This window comes from Aythya fuligula, chromosome 5 (assembly GCF_009819795.1).
Source record: "Aythya fuligula isolate bAytFul2 chromosome 5, bAytFul2.pri, whole genome shotgun sequence".
NCBI classification, from domain to species: Eukaryota; Metazoa; Chordata; class Aves; order Anseriformes; family Anatidae; genus Aythya; species Aythya fuligula.
Window position 1 is genome coordinate 40,511,514 of NC_045563.1, and position 17,636 is coordinate 40,529,149.

At 38.0% G+C, this 17,636-nt stretch overlaps 1 protein-coding gene across 3 annotated transcripts in view; it reads right to left on the bottom strand.

Moving 5' to 3' along the window:
- Positions 1-8,483: 8,483 nt before the first annotated feature.
- Positions 8,484-17,636, bottom strand: part of C5H15orf41 (chromosome 5 C15orf41 homolog) — a 128,271-nt gene continuing 119,118 nt past the window's right edge. The window contains exons 11-12 of one of the 3 annotated variants that reach the window (XM_032189341.1): positions 14,750-14,900; positions 8,484-13,910 (exon numbers count right to left, since the gene is read on the bottom strand). In XM_032189341.1, the coding sequence (XP_032045232.1) occupies positions 14,765-14,900 (136 nt within the window). In that variant the 3' untranslated portion in view covers positions 8,484-13,910; positions 14,750-14,764. Of the gene's footprint in view, positions 14,901-17,636 lie in introns of all 3 variants that reach the window. The other 2 variants (XM_032189350.1, XM_032189340.1) reach the window with 2 other exon arrangements.

Genomic DNA, 17,636 nt, shown 5'->3' on the forward strand with positions numbered 1-17,636 from the left:
TCATGTCTTTTTTTCCTTCCTCTTGCCTACTGCAACAATTTTCAGTATTCTAGTAGCGTGGAATAGGGACTACAAGCTTGAATAGGAGGCTGTATCTTTAAGAACTTAAACTTCAGAGGACTTGCCAAATCCTGTATCAAATATGAAATTTGCAGAAAGAGCATTAAAAAATATTTGAACAAAGCGATTAATTTCTTGCCATCTGGAAAACCACAAGCAGTGACAAAAGCAACTCAGAAATTCATATGCCATTAATAGACTCGCTATTTCAATACAGACTATTCTGCTGTTTGTAGCAGCAGAATAATGTATAACCAGTCATGACTGGCCTTTCAAACATACCGGAACAGACAATCCTGTACGTAATGTGGAATCTCTATATAATGATTGATGTCCAAGATTTATGATGTTATAAACTATTGGTTATGTTGTTTTGACAATGGAAAAATTAACGAATGAGACAGATTTGCCTGCAGTGATGAACTGTATCATAAAGAAACACTAAGAAAGACAAAACATTTGGAAATTCTTTCTTAAAAATAACATTTTTGCTCTTTTCACAAGGAACAAAAGAAGCCAGAAACATGACAGATTTCATCAAGAGAGCTGTTCACAGATTAAAAGTAGGTCTGATTTTTTTTTTGTTTTGCTGTGCTAGACTTCACTTCTCAAACTACAGAGGAGTGAGGAGAGTGTTTTCAAGCTTATAGTTTTTTGCTTATGTGGTGAATGTCTTCCTCCTGCTAATTCTGTTGTATCATACAAGAATTGCATGTGTCTGGGGGAGCTCAGAAGGTTGAACAGATGGCGTACTCAGAAAATGCCACGTAAGATCCATTGCGATCTTGATGTCTGTCTGTTAAGCCAGCAAGGCCCACTCATGTAATGAGCTATGGTGATGAACTGGGAACGTTCAGCACTGTGTAGGACCTCCAGCTGACTGCATTTCAGTGTAAAGAGACTAGAAAGGCTGAAAGACTGCAAACAAATATATGGACAGTAGGAGCTGAGGCTTGCAAATATTTGAATATTGAAGGAAATGGGCTACTCTGTCAAAAGATAACCCCAACCCAAATGCTTTTCAGTGAGGGAGTTATTGAACACAATGTTTGGGATCTCCTGCTTCAAAACGCCTTGAATAGCTTGGCAGCTCTTTTCTTAGTTCTCTGTTAATCTGATCTTAAAGATCTTATCTAAAAGGATTTAATCTAGATGCCTAAACTCAGAACAGCATTCCTGCAGACTGTAGTTCCAGAAGCTCATTTTACAGGTGTCTGAGGCAAGTAATACCTCTACTTTTGATGTCAGACTTCCCCACAAGCTGATCCCCATGTCCTGGAGCACCTTGGCTGTACCACCATCACCCTGCCACTTCGTTCCAGCACTTTTGCTGGTTAGGATCCTGAAGTTAGAGAAACTTCTGTGGGGCTTCATCTGTATGTTAATCTAAAAGGAGACCTACATATGGTAAGTCAATCAATCTATACTTGAAGTACAAGGATACAAACAATGCATATGGGAGGAGAGTGAGTTGCTGTCCCTTTTCTTACACAATGTCACTTTGGTAAGAGCATTAATATGTATTTGTTTTTCTTCATGTGAAGAATAGATTTAGATTGACTGAAGACATATCTGAAATAAGACTGTGCTCATTCTTTTTCTCACTTTCTGGCCCATGAAGTTTGAGTTCTTTCTGCACCAAATGACTGTGGCAGATGAAAATGAAGGCTGTTAATTGTGCCCACGGGTTTGAATTCCCATTTGGGTCTTTTTGATCCCAAGAAGGTGCAGTAACCACCTGCCTTTGCATGCAAGTGTACTGAGAACGTGCTCTATCTTCTGTACTTGGAAAGAATTTTCTTCTTCTATTAGGACAGAACATACAGGCACTTAGGATTTTGCAATAGGCTTACCATCTATTTCATGGGAATCAAAGCTTAAATGATGTCTAGGAGAGGTAAGTTTAAGCTATTGCTGACTGCACTAGAAAAATCCCACTCGTGATTCCTCAATTAATTTCTTGGAAGATACAACAACAAGGTATCTGTTGTAGTACATGTATTGTCACACAGCGCTTCAAACTGTAGTCCCTGGCTTTCTAAATTAAATGTGTAATATCCTCCACTGAACATCAGTGGTAGGGCTAAATTAATTTGAAGAGCTGTATATAAGGCTTCTTAGAGGTGAGATTAGCACCTTAAATGTGTTAGGCTTATTTCTGTTGCTTACAGTAGTGAATTGCACTGAGGATTCTGAGACTCAAACCTGTGTGCTGCTTATCTGTAGTTCTTTTCAGATTGGATATGTAGCAACCTCACTGTCTTGTTTTGGAGAAAATTGTGCCTTGGTTCACAAGATACAAAAATAAGCTGAAAACATCTTTGGTTTGTGCTGCATAACATTCTTTGAATGTTGTGGGAAACAAAAACCAACTGAACAAACCAACCTAAAATCCAAACAAGCGGTTAACAAACAAACAAAAAAGCAAAACCCTGAAGTTTAGAAGCACAGCTATACATAGGACTTAGTAGCTGTGCTACAGCCCTTTTGTTTTTCTCCAGTGCAGTATTTGACAATAAACTTAGTTTTAATTCCTGGATTTACTTTTGTCAGAGGTGCAGTGGAAAAATAAATACCTTCAGTGTTGTTAGATTAGTGATGTTTGGAGAATAATTTGTCAATCCTTCAATAATAGTAGCAGGACAAATGTTAGTGCTCACTGGGACTTCTCAGCACAAGGTGCGCATATCAGAATGAATATAAATACATTTTGAAGTCAGGCAGGTATTTAATCAGAGCTTTTAGTTATTTCTGTAACAGGTGTTTTTTTAGAATTGTATTTGGCTGCTGTTTGCTGGGATTCCTTCCTTTATGGTTACCATAGTCCATCTGCTCCATGAACTATGAAGCTAAATACCTTCCAAAGTGTATAACAAGCTAAGATGAACACCTGGGTCATCCAGCTGTTATTAACTCTGTTATTCTCAGTTCTAGCGCATGAGCTGTCCAAGGCAGGCATCTGTCTTCACAAAGTTCATGGTTTTGTATGTGTCTTCATTATGAAAGTTGTCCACTTCAATTGCTCTGTGCAACTAAATTGTTTGATAGTCTCAGATGAGGTAACTAGATGCTTAGTTTCACACTAAATGGATTTGTGCTTCAAGCTATAAACTTTTGATGAAAGTTTCTAGAAGACTGTCCCAGATGGAATTGCTATTAGGGCCAGAGCTTGCCTCCATGTATTGGCAAGAGCACAGCTGCAGTATGGCACTGTATGGTAGTTGTGGAATATACCAGTGATGTGTTCCAGATGGCACAGCCAGGGAGGCATTCTGCATCATCCATACAGCTTCAGCTGCATTCACTAAGACTTAAACTCTGTTTCTTCAAGTGAAACAGTTTAGGACAATTTCACTGTATAAATCCCAGCTCTAAATCTCCAACTACTCTAGAACCTGAGGAAAATGGTATCTGCTTTTTCTTACTAGTGTGCTTGCCAGGCTTTTTTTTTTATTATTATTTTTTTTTTTTTTTTTTTTTATCTTGGCATCTGATTAGCCAGAAATAGAACAGACCCTTTAAAGAGGCAGTTCTTCTTGGAGTTCATGCCTCTCTGAATTTGCTCTGCCCAAACAATTTCTGTAACAAACTTGTAAATTTTGCAAGTAGAAAATCCATTTCTAATAGGTCAGCACAGGTTCTGATGGTCCAATTCTCATCTTCCCATTTCCTACATTAGGCTAGAAGTACAAGTCCTCCTGGCTGTCTTTGGTATTAACTGCAGCTTTGTAATGCCATTATGTTCAGATTCTGCTGTCAGTGACAGTCTTTTGAGTCTGGAGGTATCGTGTGAACAGACTTTCTGATGAAATAAATTTCCAGGCCTCTGGCTGTGTCTGTCTTGGCCTCCTAGTGTTCTTGGCAACTTTTTATTTTGTTTTCCTTGAAGTCCTTAAATGTTTTCCTTCTTTCTTGTCTTTGCTGTAATTGCAAAACTAAGAGCATTTGCTACTCCCACCCACAACAAAACAGCTGAACAAAAAATCCAAACCCCAAACCAAGCACATTTAAAATCCCTCAGTGACACAGCTGACATCTGGGGGCACAAGGAAAGTACATCACTGTTGTATTGCTACTTCATTATAGCTGCCTTCATCTGCAGGTTCAAGAGTTTGTTTTAACCTCCATTTTTAAATGGTTAGTTCGTTGTAATGATGGGGGGAATATGGGAGGAAGTGGATAGAGTGCATTTCAAGACAGTACACTCGTTCCTTGGTTCAGGATAGCCATATCTTAGTCCCTATAGAGACCTATCTTGTTTGTTTTCATATGTTTAGAAATGCAGAAGAATGGTGGGCCTGTGCAACACTTCCCTTGTGAGCAGCCCAACATCAGCACTCAGTTATTTGACAATTATTTAGCACTTTGTCATCTGATGAGCTTTGTTTTGGGATGGTTCATTGACTCAAGACGTGTTTTAAAAGATGAACCAAATATTCACTGCCTGATACAGCATATTGAACGATTATTTTTGGAACAAATCAGTTGCATTTCTGAAAGCTGTGGGTTTAACTTTTTTGATTGAATTCGAATGGTATTTTATGCCCTTCTCACTAGATGAACAATGGCACACAAGTAATTTTATCAGCTCAAGGATAACTTCTTATATTATGACAAACCTCTGCACCTTGCATGTGCTCATCTGTCATATAGCACACTTTGTGCCACAGATGCATCTAAAACTTGCCAGTTCCCTGGCAGTATTTACATCTGGGTACTTTTGGCAGAGGCTATAGACAAACAAGAGAAATGTATTGGCTCTGCATTCCTTCTCCAAGCATTGGGTTTTAAATTGCATCACTAGAGCTTTAGTAACTGTAAATCAGCAAATCCATGATTAAGATGCTTTAGGAGTGCTGATTTACAGTAGAGGAGATGACCTGGCTCCCCAACTTAAGCAGATAAACTGAATCAAGGTCATTTCAGAAGATGACACTACTCCAATCATGTGGTCAAATGGAACTTCCTAAAGTGAGAACAATGGAGAGAGATGAAACAAACTAGACAATGAAAATTGTTTAAAAATCCTTTTTTTTTTTTTTTTTTTTTGTATTATTGGCAAATGAAAAGTATTTAGCCAGTATACAAGTCTCACAAGCTGCCTCTCAATCTGGACCTGCAGAGCTGAGAGAAAGCACCACGGAGAGGAGAGACTGAGAAATCAGAGTAAGACTGTAGGCAAGGGGAACATGCTATAAAGCACCTTACAACCCCAAGCCAGGTCAGTACTAACCCTGTTGCTGGGTCAGTGCGATAGGTCTAGATGTTTAGAGGAACTACACCTATCAAATTAGAGTTATGTTTTGGTTCTTCTGTCGCTGGCCTGTCAAGGCTGGGGTTTCATCCTTATGATGTGCCCTCTCATTTTCCTCTGTTTTTGAAACATATCAAATGTACCTTGCCAAAGAATTCTGGAAAATATTTTTTGATATCTTTGAAGGAAATATGATGCCAAGAAATCAGAAAATGCTTTGCTGTTTAGCTGTTAGTATTTATAAAAACAGGAAGCCATCACTTATAGGGTTGCTATACAAAGGCTAACTAGACAGAGGAAGTCTGTCGTAACGTTGTGTTTTAACATTGTTGGTGCATCAGTGGGAAGTACAGTAATGCATTTGGCTAACATTTAAAAGCATAACTTGTGTTCATTAAAGTCATAAGGTGTCACTTGTGAACCTGCTGGTGACTGTGTCTCTAAATGTGTGTGTTTCTTAAATGCTGGAATAAAGCACATGGAAAGGGAGCAGGGGATATCAACAAATTGAATCAGATGAGAGAGACAACAGTAAAAACCACAGTGGAAAATAACAAAACTTCATTAATGAAACTGGAAACAAACAAAAATCTAGTACCCTAGTGACAGCCAGCAGAGTATGCTGTGAGAAAGAAGCTTTGACTGAGGAGATGCTGCCTTTTGCTGCATACAGCTCAGCAGAAGCAGCCCTGTCCCCTCTGGCACAGGGTGCCTGTGTATTGACCCAGCGAGGTGAGGGGCTCTCAAGTCTTGCTGTGGCTGCTGCACACCAGGGCAGGGCAAAGCACAGCTGCTGCTGAGCCCCTGGTAACAGGGAGCTTTCCTATGGTGGCCTTCCTGAGGCTGCAGGCTGCCTCAGGATGCATGGGGCTTCTCCTTGCTAAGCCGCAAGAACACCTGCAGCCAGGTTGGGCATCTGAGAGGGGAGACTTCTGTTTGTTCTCATGAAACAAGTAGAGCTTTGTGTTGGGTACTTCTGAGAGAAGAACTGGACCAAAATAATATAGTAGGGGAAAATAGGGAAGAAGCATGATACAGTACTTTTTAAAAATAAAAATAGAACTGATATGTTATTAATACATGAAACTTACTATTTTAAGTAAAATTGACCATGGCGAGGAATGAAGCAGTTCACACTGTTTCAGCAGTTAATTGGTGAAAGAGAACTTGGTTGGAACTAGATGATCTTTAAGGTCTCTTTCAACCCGAGTCATTCTATGATTCTTACTCTGGAAAACGTAGCCTGCTAACATGACAGCACCACTGCAAAAGACCAATAAGGCTGAATGAAGTACACTCCCTAGGTATGAATAACAGGGTAAATCCTGACACCATGAATCTGTGTGATGCTCCTGAACACAAATGCCAGTGGTGCTACACCAGTTCACTGTCTTGGATCTGATCTAACAATGCAGTGGCGTAGGGATATGAAAAACTAGAAACAGAATTGTAGGCCCTTGCACACTGTTTGGGGGCAGAGAGGAGTAAGGGTAAGAGAAATCCAGCTCTGTCTGGTGAACATTCATGACAGAGCTCTTGCAAACTGAATGCCAGGTATAAAAAAGTTTCTGTGCCTGAGTAAATAAATAATGAAGGGAAAAGATGTGCAGCTTGTAAAGTGGGAATGGGAGGACTGTAAACTGCACACTAAAGACTCGCTATAACAAGAGGTAATGTATTTTCCCTCTAAATAGACTCTACAGTGTTAGTTTTCCAGGCTCCCAGATACCTCACCTGGGACATGTTTAAAACTCCCCACTGTTCAAGTCTGAGAGACTTCATCTTTTTATCTGTCTTTAGTTAGGTACTTACTCAAGTAAAGCTAATACTATCTCCAGTCAAGGAACATGAAACTGCTTTGCATAGCATTGATGGGCAGGATTGTTTTGAGTTAAGTACAGTGTGGATTAGGTAGATGGGAGACAAAGCCCAGTCTGTGAAACTATCGTGCATTCCTATGACACATCTGCTTGTCAAACCAGAAAATGTTGCTGTTTCCTATGGCTGTGGGTTACTGGAGCACAACCATCTCTTAAAACTTTTGACCTCTTTGGTTGCCTACTGCAAACCTTGTATGAAGGTTAGGGTGAAAGAAAAGCACAGGAAACCTTGGCTGCACTGGAGCCTCCAATTCTGAAGCTGCAATCATCTTATCAGTAAAGCTGAGTATTGGGTCAGCAATGACAGGATTGTGAAGATTATTAAACCAACTGCAATAATTGAGAGCCTGGAACTGCACGGCAAATGTAAAGATTTAGTTAAGACAGTGTTTCTAACCAGAAATGGATAGTGGAATGGATTCCCACAATTTTTCTAAGCATCTCCCTTGTTGGAGGCTCTTTAAGAACAGGTTAGACATTTAAACTGATCTGTATAGCCAGTCTTGCCTCAGGAAGGATGGATCTGTGTCTTGAGATTCAACTGTACCTAGACTGTATTTTCAAGATAGGTAGCCAGACTATTTTTCTTCTAAACATATCTATTCATTTATATTTAATACAATGCCAAACACATAGAAAAGGAGGCTGGTTAAACACATTTTTATTTATTTCCATTCATTATGCAGTTATCATGCTGAGGCAGAACACCAAATGGGGAGTGTGATGTGAATGCTTGTTATGGGAAAGCAAAAAAAAAAAAAAAAAAAAAAAAAAAAATTACAAAGGGAAATACTGGATTTTTTTGTGTGGACTGTTTCTACACAATTTTTGTTTTCTGGTAATATACCATGCACCCCCAAAGTGCTTTTAGAAATGTCCATAACACTTCTGAAGTACTTCCATGCAGCTTTACACAGGAGACAGCCCAAAAACAATGGTTCCAGCTCTGAAACCTGCCGGCTCTGCACAGGGTCTAGATCAGGCTTCTCAAGGTGCAGCTCTTGTCTGTGCCATGCCCTGTCAACATCACTGTCACTTGTCAACTTGCAGAAATGTCTCTGTACTCTCCTCAACACTTAAACATGGAATACCATTCTATAAGATACGGATAAGTGTACTGTTGTTGCCCTTTACTCTAGACCTCTACCAAAACACCTATAAAAAAGCAAACAAATAAAATGAGACTTTTGAAAGAGAGGGTAGCTTATTTTTATTAGTAGCAATAATAATTACATACAGTAATATATAGTAGTATACATAGTAGTATATTTATAAAGAAATCAATACATATTTATAAATATATAAAAATAAAACAATTATATTACTTTGTCTTCTCTCCTTAAGACAAGAGCCTAGGGAGACTTCACATGTGTTTGTACAGCATGTTGTACTTAGGAAGCATTGATCCAGGTATGAATCTCATTGATATGTAACATCTCCTTTCTACAACCATAATACATCATGCATTTATGTCTTCATGCTACAGCTGTATACTTTAGAAGCCTGAATTTGCATGAAGTTTGTGATCTTGACTTGCTACTTGTTAAATGTTAAAAATACTTCTAAAAATAATTATTTAATAACATTATTGTTTGGAACAGTTCTGTAATTGTTTGATTGTTTTACACGTCTGCTTTTTGATGAATGCTTATGCCATGCAAACAGTGGTTGCTGTATGAATGTATTGTTCTGTACTAATACTTCTCTGTGTTCCTATTGTTAGGAAAGTTCTTAGAAGTAAACATTACTGTAAATCCGTCTGTTCATAGACAGACTGTCCATAGACTGGACATCAAGTTAAATCATTGTGTCATTACTCATGTTTAAAAAAAAAGTTTCTGCCAGGTATTAGGTGGATTCACTTTCTAGGAAAACTTATCACTAACATGCCTCAGTGCCCTTTGTGCTATTGCTGGTTGAGGCTACAGCAAAAAGTATTTACACAATATAGGGGAGAAACTCCGTCTCATAATGAGAATAACCTTAGCCAAGGATATTTCTCTGAGAATTAATAACTAGCTGGGGTTAATGGTCACTGGCTTCACCTTAGGCCCTCAATTAATCCCTGAACCACAATTGTTATTACCTAATTGACTTAGTTTCATTTCATTTTGACATCTCAAAGTGATCTTCCTAAAATCACAGTGACAGAGTAACATGGTCTCTGTAGATGTGCACTGACATGGTTTCAATATTGTTACTTTGCCTCCATACACTTGCATTGACATTTCATTTTGTTTTGACATCGCGATGCCACATCTGTGGATCTGTGCAGATGACATGTAGTTGTTCAGGTTAGGTGAAAGCCAGGAGTGAGGGGAGGAAGTCCAGGGGAGACTAATGTCTTAGAGGACATGATGTCAGCTAAAAGCCGCTAAACAGAACTACTGCCACTATTGTGAAAAATTCTTATCATTGTAAACATGATTTTTATGTTTGTAGAGGGAAGAAAGTCAGATAAAATTTCACATGAAATCTTCCTGTTTTTTCTTTAATAATAAGTCTTCACGTAAGTCAGCTTAGAAAATGTACCCTGAAAAACCAGGTAATGCATTTAACAAGAGGTTATTCAATATTACAATTTTGCATTTATTTTAGGCTGCAAATGAATTATGTAGATCTTGTGTGTTCCAATAACATAATATTAGCACAGCTAGCTGAGTACTGTAAGATGGAATCTAAATCAAGAAAAATCTTTATAAAAATAGGACGTCAAAATGAAGTCTCTTTATTATGTGGAAGAGTTTTCACAAAGTCTTTTGAAGCTCTTTGATCCAGCTTTGAAATGATTTTAGTAGATTACTATTGTACGAGAAACGTAATTTATAGTAGCTGACCTAAGCTGCTCTTTGTATAACAGCCACATATGAAACAATAGCAGGAAAGTGAAAAACACAAGGGGGACTAAAACTGTTCTGTTTATTATTTAGCTCATAATTACATCTTCCTTATTTAATCTTTTGAATCCTGGCATGTTCTTAATAATACAGGTTCAAATAATATTTACTATACACAGGAGAGTTAGTTTTGAGTAACGCATTTAGACTATCCAAACTTTGTGTAACTTGTGACCTTTCCCTAACCTAAGCGAAGTCTATTTTATACAGATCGTCCTAGATAGACGGTTTCTCTATAAATGGTGAAGTTGCTGCCAAGCTCCCATTGTTAGTTAGCTCATTTTTCAACAGGCACACTCGAAGTTCCTATCACACAACTGTAAAGAGCAAGCCCTTGAGGTTTCTTCTTTTGTCAAAGTAATAAAATGGTTATTTCTAAATAACCTGCAAATCCACAACAAATAGCCCTTTGTGACTTAGAATTGGGGTTTTGTAGGCAGCCTGCTATTTTATTCCATAACAGTAAATTAATACTTGAGCAGCATTGGTCTTAACATAGTTATAACCTCATTGCCCAAATAACAAAAGCATGTTTCTTACAACTGATCCTCACTCACTATTCACCATCTAACTGAGAAGATCCTTTAGAAGCTATGTAAGTAATGAGACCACTTCAGCTTGAGTAAAAGGAAGAATAGAGTTCAGTTCTGTGCACTTTTTTTGTTGACCCTTGCAGAGATGTAAACAGGAACAACCTATAGGATGTATGAGCTTTTGCCAGATGAACTGTGGTTCAAAAATGGGGAGCTAGCCATCTTTTCCCTTTGGAGCTAAGGAAATTTTGTCACAGGAGGGAAGCCAAACATTTGACTTCCATAGACCTTCTCAGAGAAGCACTGCTAAAGCTTGGCAGGTGCTTGCAGAAAGCCAGTCTTAACAGTCAAATTCCTAACATAGGCCCTGCATGTCCTAGTACAGAGGCACTACCTACTGTCCTTTGTACAACTCTGTGCTAGATAGGAACAATTAAGCTGCATTAGAGCGCTGCTCTGTCAACATTCCCAGCCTGTGGAAATGACCTAAAATGATAATTTCAGACCAAGAGAATGCAGAACATTCACATGTGTCTGTGTTACACCACGGGGATATACAAGGAAATGTGAGGGCAGTATCAAAATCCACCACCGAAGAGTAAAAGCAAAATTACTTGAGATGGTGGGTCAGCCCTAACACACTTGGAACTGGAAACAGCACTCCTCAGATACACTAGCAGAAATAGAAGTAGGCAGTAGAAAACATAGGACAGATTTTTTTCAAAGGGGGAACAAGGGTAAATGATACTGAGTAAATAAATGAGAAATAGTTCAACAAGATGGAAAATCAAAAGGGCAGGAAGTAAAGGCAAATGGAAAGGGCTGTGAATAGTCCTCTCTAGTAGCTTGGATGGTAAAGAGAACCCAGAAGGTGGTGGAGAAATCTGAAAGCAAATACCAGAAAAGAATGAGATTTTTGAATAAGCAAGTACAACAAAATAGGATAAAAAGTATTTATGAACTATCTATACTATTATAATTATAAAAAATAGTGAGGTAAGCACAGGAAGACACTTGGTCCTTTTTTTTTTCATCTTTAGATCAGACGTTTTGTTCAGCTCTGAGCTGGCTTTAGAGAAAGATTGTTCAATTCATGCTAATAATGAGCTCCCAGAATACAGGAATGCTAAAAATGTTTTCTTAGTTTGGACTGTTGTACACTAGAGTGTGCCCTGCAACAATTGTTGTTACTCTTACACAACGAAGTTTTACTTCCATGTTCAACACAATTGCACCAATTTCTAAAGCTTCTAACAGGCCTTATTATGGTGTTTCTAAGAGCAGATGCTTGGCAAGTCTATATATGCCAGTAAGAACATCATTCAGTTTTATGCACACTTCTGCTTTCTGGCTTGGCATAATTCATTAGCACACTCTACAGATTACTCCATAAAACTGGATATGGCTTTAATGTTAGGGTTTAATGGCTACAGCATTGCTTAAAAAAACAAAACAAACAACAAAAAAAACACAAGCAAACAGTCTCTCATCTTTAATACGTAAGTTAATGTTTACATCTGATAAACAGAAAATACACAAAGGAGGCAAGATACAAGTTGGAATAACAATGTAGTTTTAATTTTTATGATGTTCTGTTTTCAGCATTTAAAGTACTGACACAGCATAATTTTTGTGGTGGCAAAGCTTGCTTGATTACACTTAATTAAATTAGCACAGTATGTACATTTTTGTGGCTTATTTCAACTTCATTCTAATACCAAGATTCTTAAAGGGGGCAATATACATAAAGATGAGGTCAAAACTTTGATTAAAGACAGCTGTATTGCTTTCCAACCTGTTATGTCACAGCATTAGGTAGAGGAATAAATAAACAAATACAAGCCTAACCTGATTTATCTGTGTATCCCCACATAAATTTGTTTAATGTAAAAACAAATAAAGCAAAGCTTTGATGGAGGTTGAGCAGAATTTTCAACATCTGTGCAGATAAATTTAATTTATTCAAAAAGAAAAAACAGCATTAGTGCATCATGTAAAAGCTGATTTAAATGATTTCATACAACAGAAAGCATATGCACTAGCCAAAACAAATTCAGTTTGCCCTTAAAACCTATTTCACTTAGACAACCATTACTTCTTGATTTTACACATGCCACTAACCTAATCTACAGTTAAAAGTCCTAGGGGCAGCAACACCCTAACTGCAGCTTCTGTGTAGCATCAAGCAGGTACACTTCACAGATTGTTTCTGTGCATCTTTATGTGCAGATCCATAAAGCTGGTCAGTTAAAATAAGCTAAGTACAGTACCTTAAATAATTGAACATAAATGAGTTGCAGGTGTTTGATTTTTTTTTTTAATAAATCTTTTCACTAGAACACATTCAAAACCAAGCAAATAATCTCAACATGCCAATTGCTCACTGTAGAGGGGCTAAACTAGCTTGTCTCTCAGCAAGGAAAAGAGCACTTGAAAGACTAAAGATATTTTTTTCCTGATAATGAAATATTTGTCAAAATGATAAACTTCTGTTTAAAGCTTACTAGAAAGTGTTAAAGCGAGAACTAAATATTCAAAATAAAAATACTACGCATTCATATGAAAAAAAAAAAATCCTTTCTTTAAACCGAAGGTGAGACTGCAGAAAGTGTGCTTGTGATTTCTGAAATCATACAGATGCACAAAGTATCACCAACTGAAAGATGATGAATATGCACAGTAATGTTTTAAAGACTTTTTCCTTAGGGAAGAGGTCATTAACTTGTGCTTTAAGGGTACTGTTAATATACCTCTAATTCTACAATGGAATCTGTACCTCTGCTGAACTGCTCTTGAAATCTGGACGTGGCGAACATACAGACAAACTCTTGCTGACTTTTGAAAATATTTTGTCCTTTCTTGAATGTCTGTTCGCAAAGAAAGGAGTAATGAAAACAGCTGCTGGACTTGACACTATTTATTAAGAGATCTCTAACTCAGAGAGCAAAACTGAGTCCGAATATTGCTCCCTGAGTGGTGCTGAGTATAGAAAGAAGATGAGATTGAACCCCTCAAAATTTCAAGGGGGGCTAACGGCCACTTCAGTGTACTTCCAGTCATGGTGGTTGAGAAAAATAATTATCTTACAAGAATACATGAGTACTCGGGAAACTTTAGCCCACTTGCATACTTTATCTGTCCCATAAGAAGCACTGTTTTATTTTTTTTTCTACTCCACTTCTTGAACACCAGCAAGATAATCTTCTTCAAAAGTAACCCACATGGAGAGCCCCTGCATATTGTTCTTCTAGACTTCAATATACCAGAAAATTGCATGTTACAGTACCTGCAGGGGTTAAGACAGATTCATTACTTAAGAGAACAACTCCTAGGTATGGATTCTTGGGCAGGGAGAGAGAAAAGGGAAGACAAAACACAAGTTATTTTGGCATCATTAAACTTTTTATAAAAAAAACATGAATATGTACCGCAGAGTTCACAGGCTCATATGCATAAAATGAATCCTTGCTTTTCACTTCCACTCCCTAAGAATCCCTTAGCTCTAGTTATTTTTTTAATAGTTAGCTTGGGATTCATTTTTTTAAAGCAATAAGACAGCAAGGAAACACACACTAATTATTCCCTCAAAATCTGGCTTTTTACTGTAAGAGCCAGAAGTTACATGATCCTGTCCCAACAGTTGGGCTTTATGAGCTATGCACTGTATTGTTTTAAGCCCCTGAATAACAGCCTTTACCAGTTTTCCACCCTGGTGTAGGTGTTCCAGCCAGATCACTAACACTGAATAAACTTGTGAGTGAAACCATGAAGTCCCTTATTTTTAAAGGTGACTCTGAAACAGGAATGAGATCTAAAAGTTGTACCTTTCGTCCTCTGCACTGTTTTCTTTGTTTAGAATGCTTGAAGAAGCCATCCGGAAGGAAGAAAGATTATGAGTATCTAGGAACTCTCTGTTTGACAGAGACAGAAATGCTGATAATGAGTGGGTTGTGTCTGTCTTTTTTGGCTGATCACAAGAGAGGTCTGAAGCAAAACAGAAACTCTTGATATGTTTGTGTAAAGAGGCAGTAGCATAAGCACGGGCAGCAGGAGTTCAGCTGAAGTTCAGGGCAGATGCTGCTATTAGTTTACACTGCAGGAAAGTAAAATTGCTTCCGGATTTACCTCTTCCTCCCACCATCAGCGTTGAGCCATGCTGTGTCGCAGAGTCACAATGTCAGTAGGAAAGCAGTCTTTTAGCAGGATACCACGTTCACGATGGCAGTCCAGCTCTTCAATAAATCCATACCAGTAGATCACTAATCCAGGGCCAAATCTATCAAGCAAAAAGGAAAATGAATTTATGTGGTTGTGCTAGGTGGAGTGTAATTTCCCACCTCTGCAATTCCAACACAAGTAAATCTTCTGTTAATTTCACTACCAAATTTGAGATCGTATTTGACTTCCATTTAATTTGCAAATTTTAATCAGCGTGGAATTGATATATATCATTAATGCCACATTCCATTAATAAAAATCCTAGTTAGAGACTCAAACAACCTACATTAGTCTTTTTTTTTTTCTTTCTTTGAATAGCTTGCCCATAGCAGTAAAAACAGACCAGTGTCTTAAATAACATTTAGTAACTTTGACACATACAGAAGTTTCTCTCGCCATGCACTCAGCTTTTTCAGAGTTGGACATGTAGGCATTAGAAATAAAGAAGTTGATGCAAGTCCCAGTTCATGGAAATTGCAGTACCACAACAATCAGCAATGAATCCTTGAAATATAACTTCTATGATGTATTGCTGTTCAGGTAATTATTAGTGTAAAGCAGAATTTGTAAAGAAACAGAAAGTTTCTGCTGTAACGTCTCTGAAATGTGCCTGAGGAATTCCTCAGATATTACTAGCTCTGACTGATCCCCACTAGGCAATCTCAGGAAGTAGCCCTGTGGACTATTTTACCCATCAGGAAGTTCAGACCTTCAGGCTGGGTTCATAAAGAAGTAATCACTATCAATCACTGTGTACTGCGATATGTTTTGCACATCAGTTTCACGTTTTTCCTACTGAGAGCACTTAATTAAAGGGCAGCATTACTTTTGGTGTAGTGTTGCAGGAATTTTACAGTGAAATCATAAATTATGAATGTTGGGTTAGTAAAAGGATGTCTAAAAACAGAACTGCTTTCTGTAGTCTAGCATTACAGCAGTCTGTACAACATTAGGCCAAAAAGCTTTTTCTTTCCTTGATTTATTATATGCTGTAGTGAACTTGCCAAAAACAACAGTGCAGGATGAGCTGTTAGATACCGTCTGTACAAGAAAAAGTTCAATAGAATGTCATGTAATGGTTTATATGCAGAGCTGTGCTGAGTACTCAACCAATATGGTAGCCAGTTTTTGTTAATGTTTAATTATAATAAAAATGCACTGGGGGGATGCACAGTAACCTAAATGTCTACTCCACAGACAATGCAAGCACTCAAAACTGTGGACAGTGCCAGACTGGCTTCATTAGGGTGGTTTCTTTCCAACAATGGAGGGAAAACTCTATTTGATGTGCTCATGTAATAGAACAGGCATCAAAGGAAGAAGAAACCCCTGTGGCTTCCTCCTGCCGTTTCAATTAGATATGGTAGTCTTTTACCCAAAACTGCTGCATAGTGTTGTAACATTTTGGTTTATGGCTACTGCTCTCCAACTTAGAAGAGGCTGCAATTTAGTGGCTGAGTAAATTACCCCTCCGCATAGCTGAGGCCGCCTTGGCAAATGGGATTTTTGAAACTGAAAGATACCATTTGAAAGTAGAAAGGTTAAAATGGTGACACATCCAGATGCACTAACTAGCATATTCCAACATGTTTAGTACGGAAGCAAGCACAGACTAAAAAATGGCTCCTAAGTTTTCTCTGGCTGGCCAACAACTGCCTCTAAGGACCTGTCTCCATTCCCACTTCTTGAGGTTCATGTGGACAGTACAGCAACAAGGAGCTAGGGGGGATGTACTTATGTATTAACCAATGTTATTTTAAAAGCAGTAATCTCCACGTTACAGATCCTTATGTTTCTATTGCACTATTTCATGCAGGGCAGAATCAATGAAACATACATGAGTACTTGCTCAGTAGTGTGTTTACCTGGTAAAAAACTTGATGCTAATGAGCAGCTGCTCAGCCCTAGTTTTAAGGGGCTCATTTTGCTCCATGAGGCAGCCTGAATCCCTTAGCCACCATAAAATGCATGGAGCACTGTGCTTAGGTTATTTGTTACATATTTGAACTTACAATCTCTAATAAAATTAACATTTTAAGACTCCTTAAAAAGGTTATGTCTTTCTGTCTTATCATCACTACTCATAAAATCAGACTTTTAGGAATATCGTTTGCTTAAAAAAAAGTTCAGAAATGCCAAATTTGATGATAAATTATATATTCAGGCACACTGCATGCTGCTAATTGCAGGAACAACTACATCTTTAGCATGAACGCATAGATCAGTCCTGCTTTTCACTGTGTTAGTATTTGCCCTGTGCTGCCTGTAGCACTTTTTCACTGTATTGTATCGTTCCTTCTATTATACCTTTATATCACAAGGAGCATATGTACGATCACATAAAAAACATGCCATACTTTTGTTTAAAAACACTTAAGTGGAGTACTTAAGACCGAAATTAACTTGTTGGCACATTAAGTATTTGCCACTGAGGATCAGGAACTCCTGCTGCTAAGTGCTAATTTCTCTCTCATTAACGCCCAGAGTTGGCAAATCACAAACAATGCCACTGGTTAATTACTGCTGCCTTAATTTGAAAAGACACTCAACCTTTTTGTGTAAGAGGATGAGGTAGGGAAGTGTAATCTGTAAGTAAGAACTACCCTTTTCAATTTGACTCCTTCCAAAGTGCCTATATGCCATCACGATGAACAAATTTCAGTGCTGAAAACTGTAAAGATGAAAATAATATTTCTGCATTAGTCTTAACATGTAAAAAACTGGTGACTTTGGTTTACAGGAGAATAAACTAAAATGACGGAATGCTTACTTTGTTTTGCTATGGAAAGGGGAT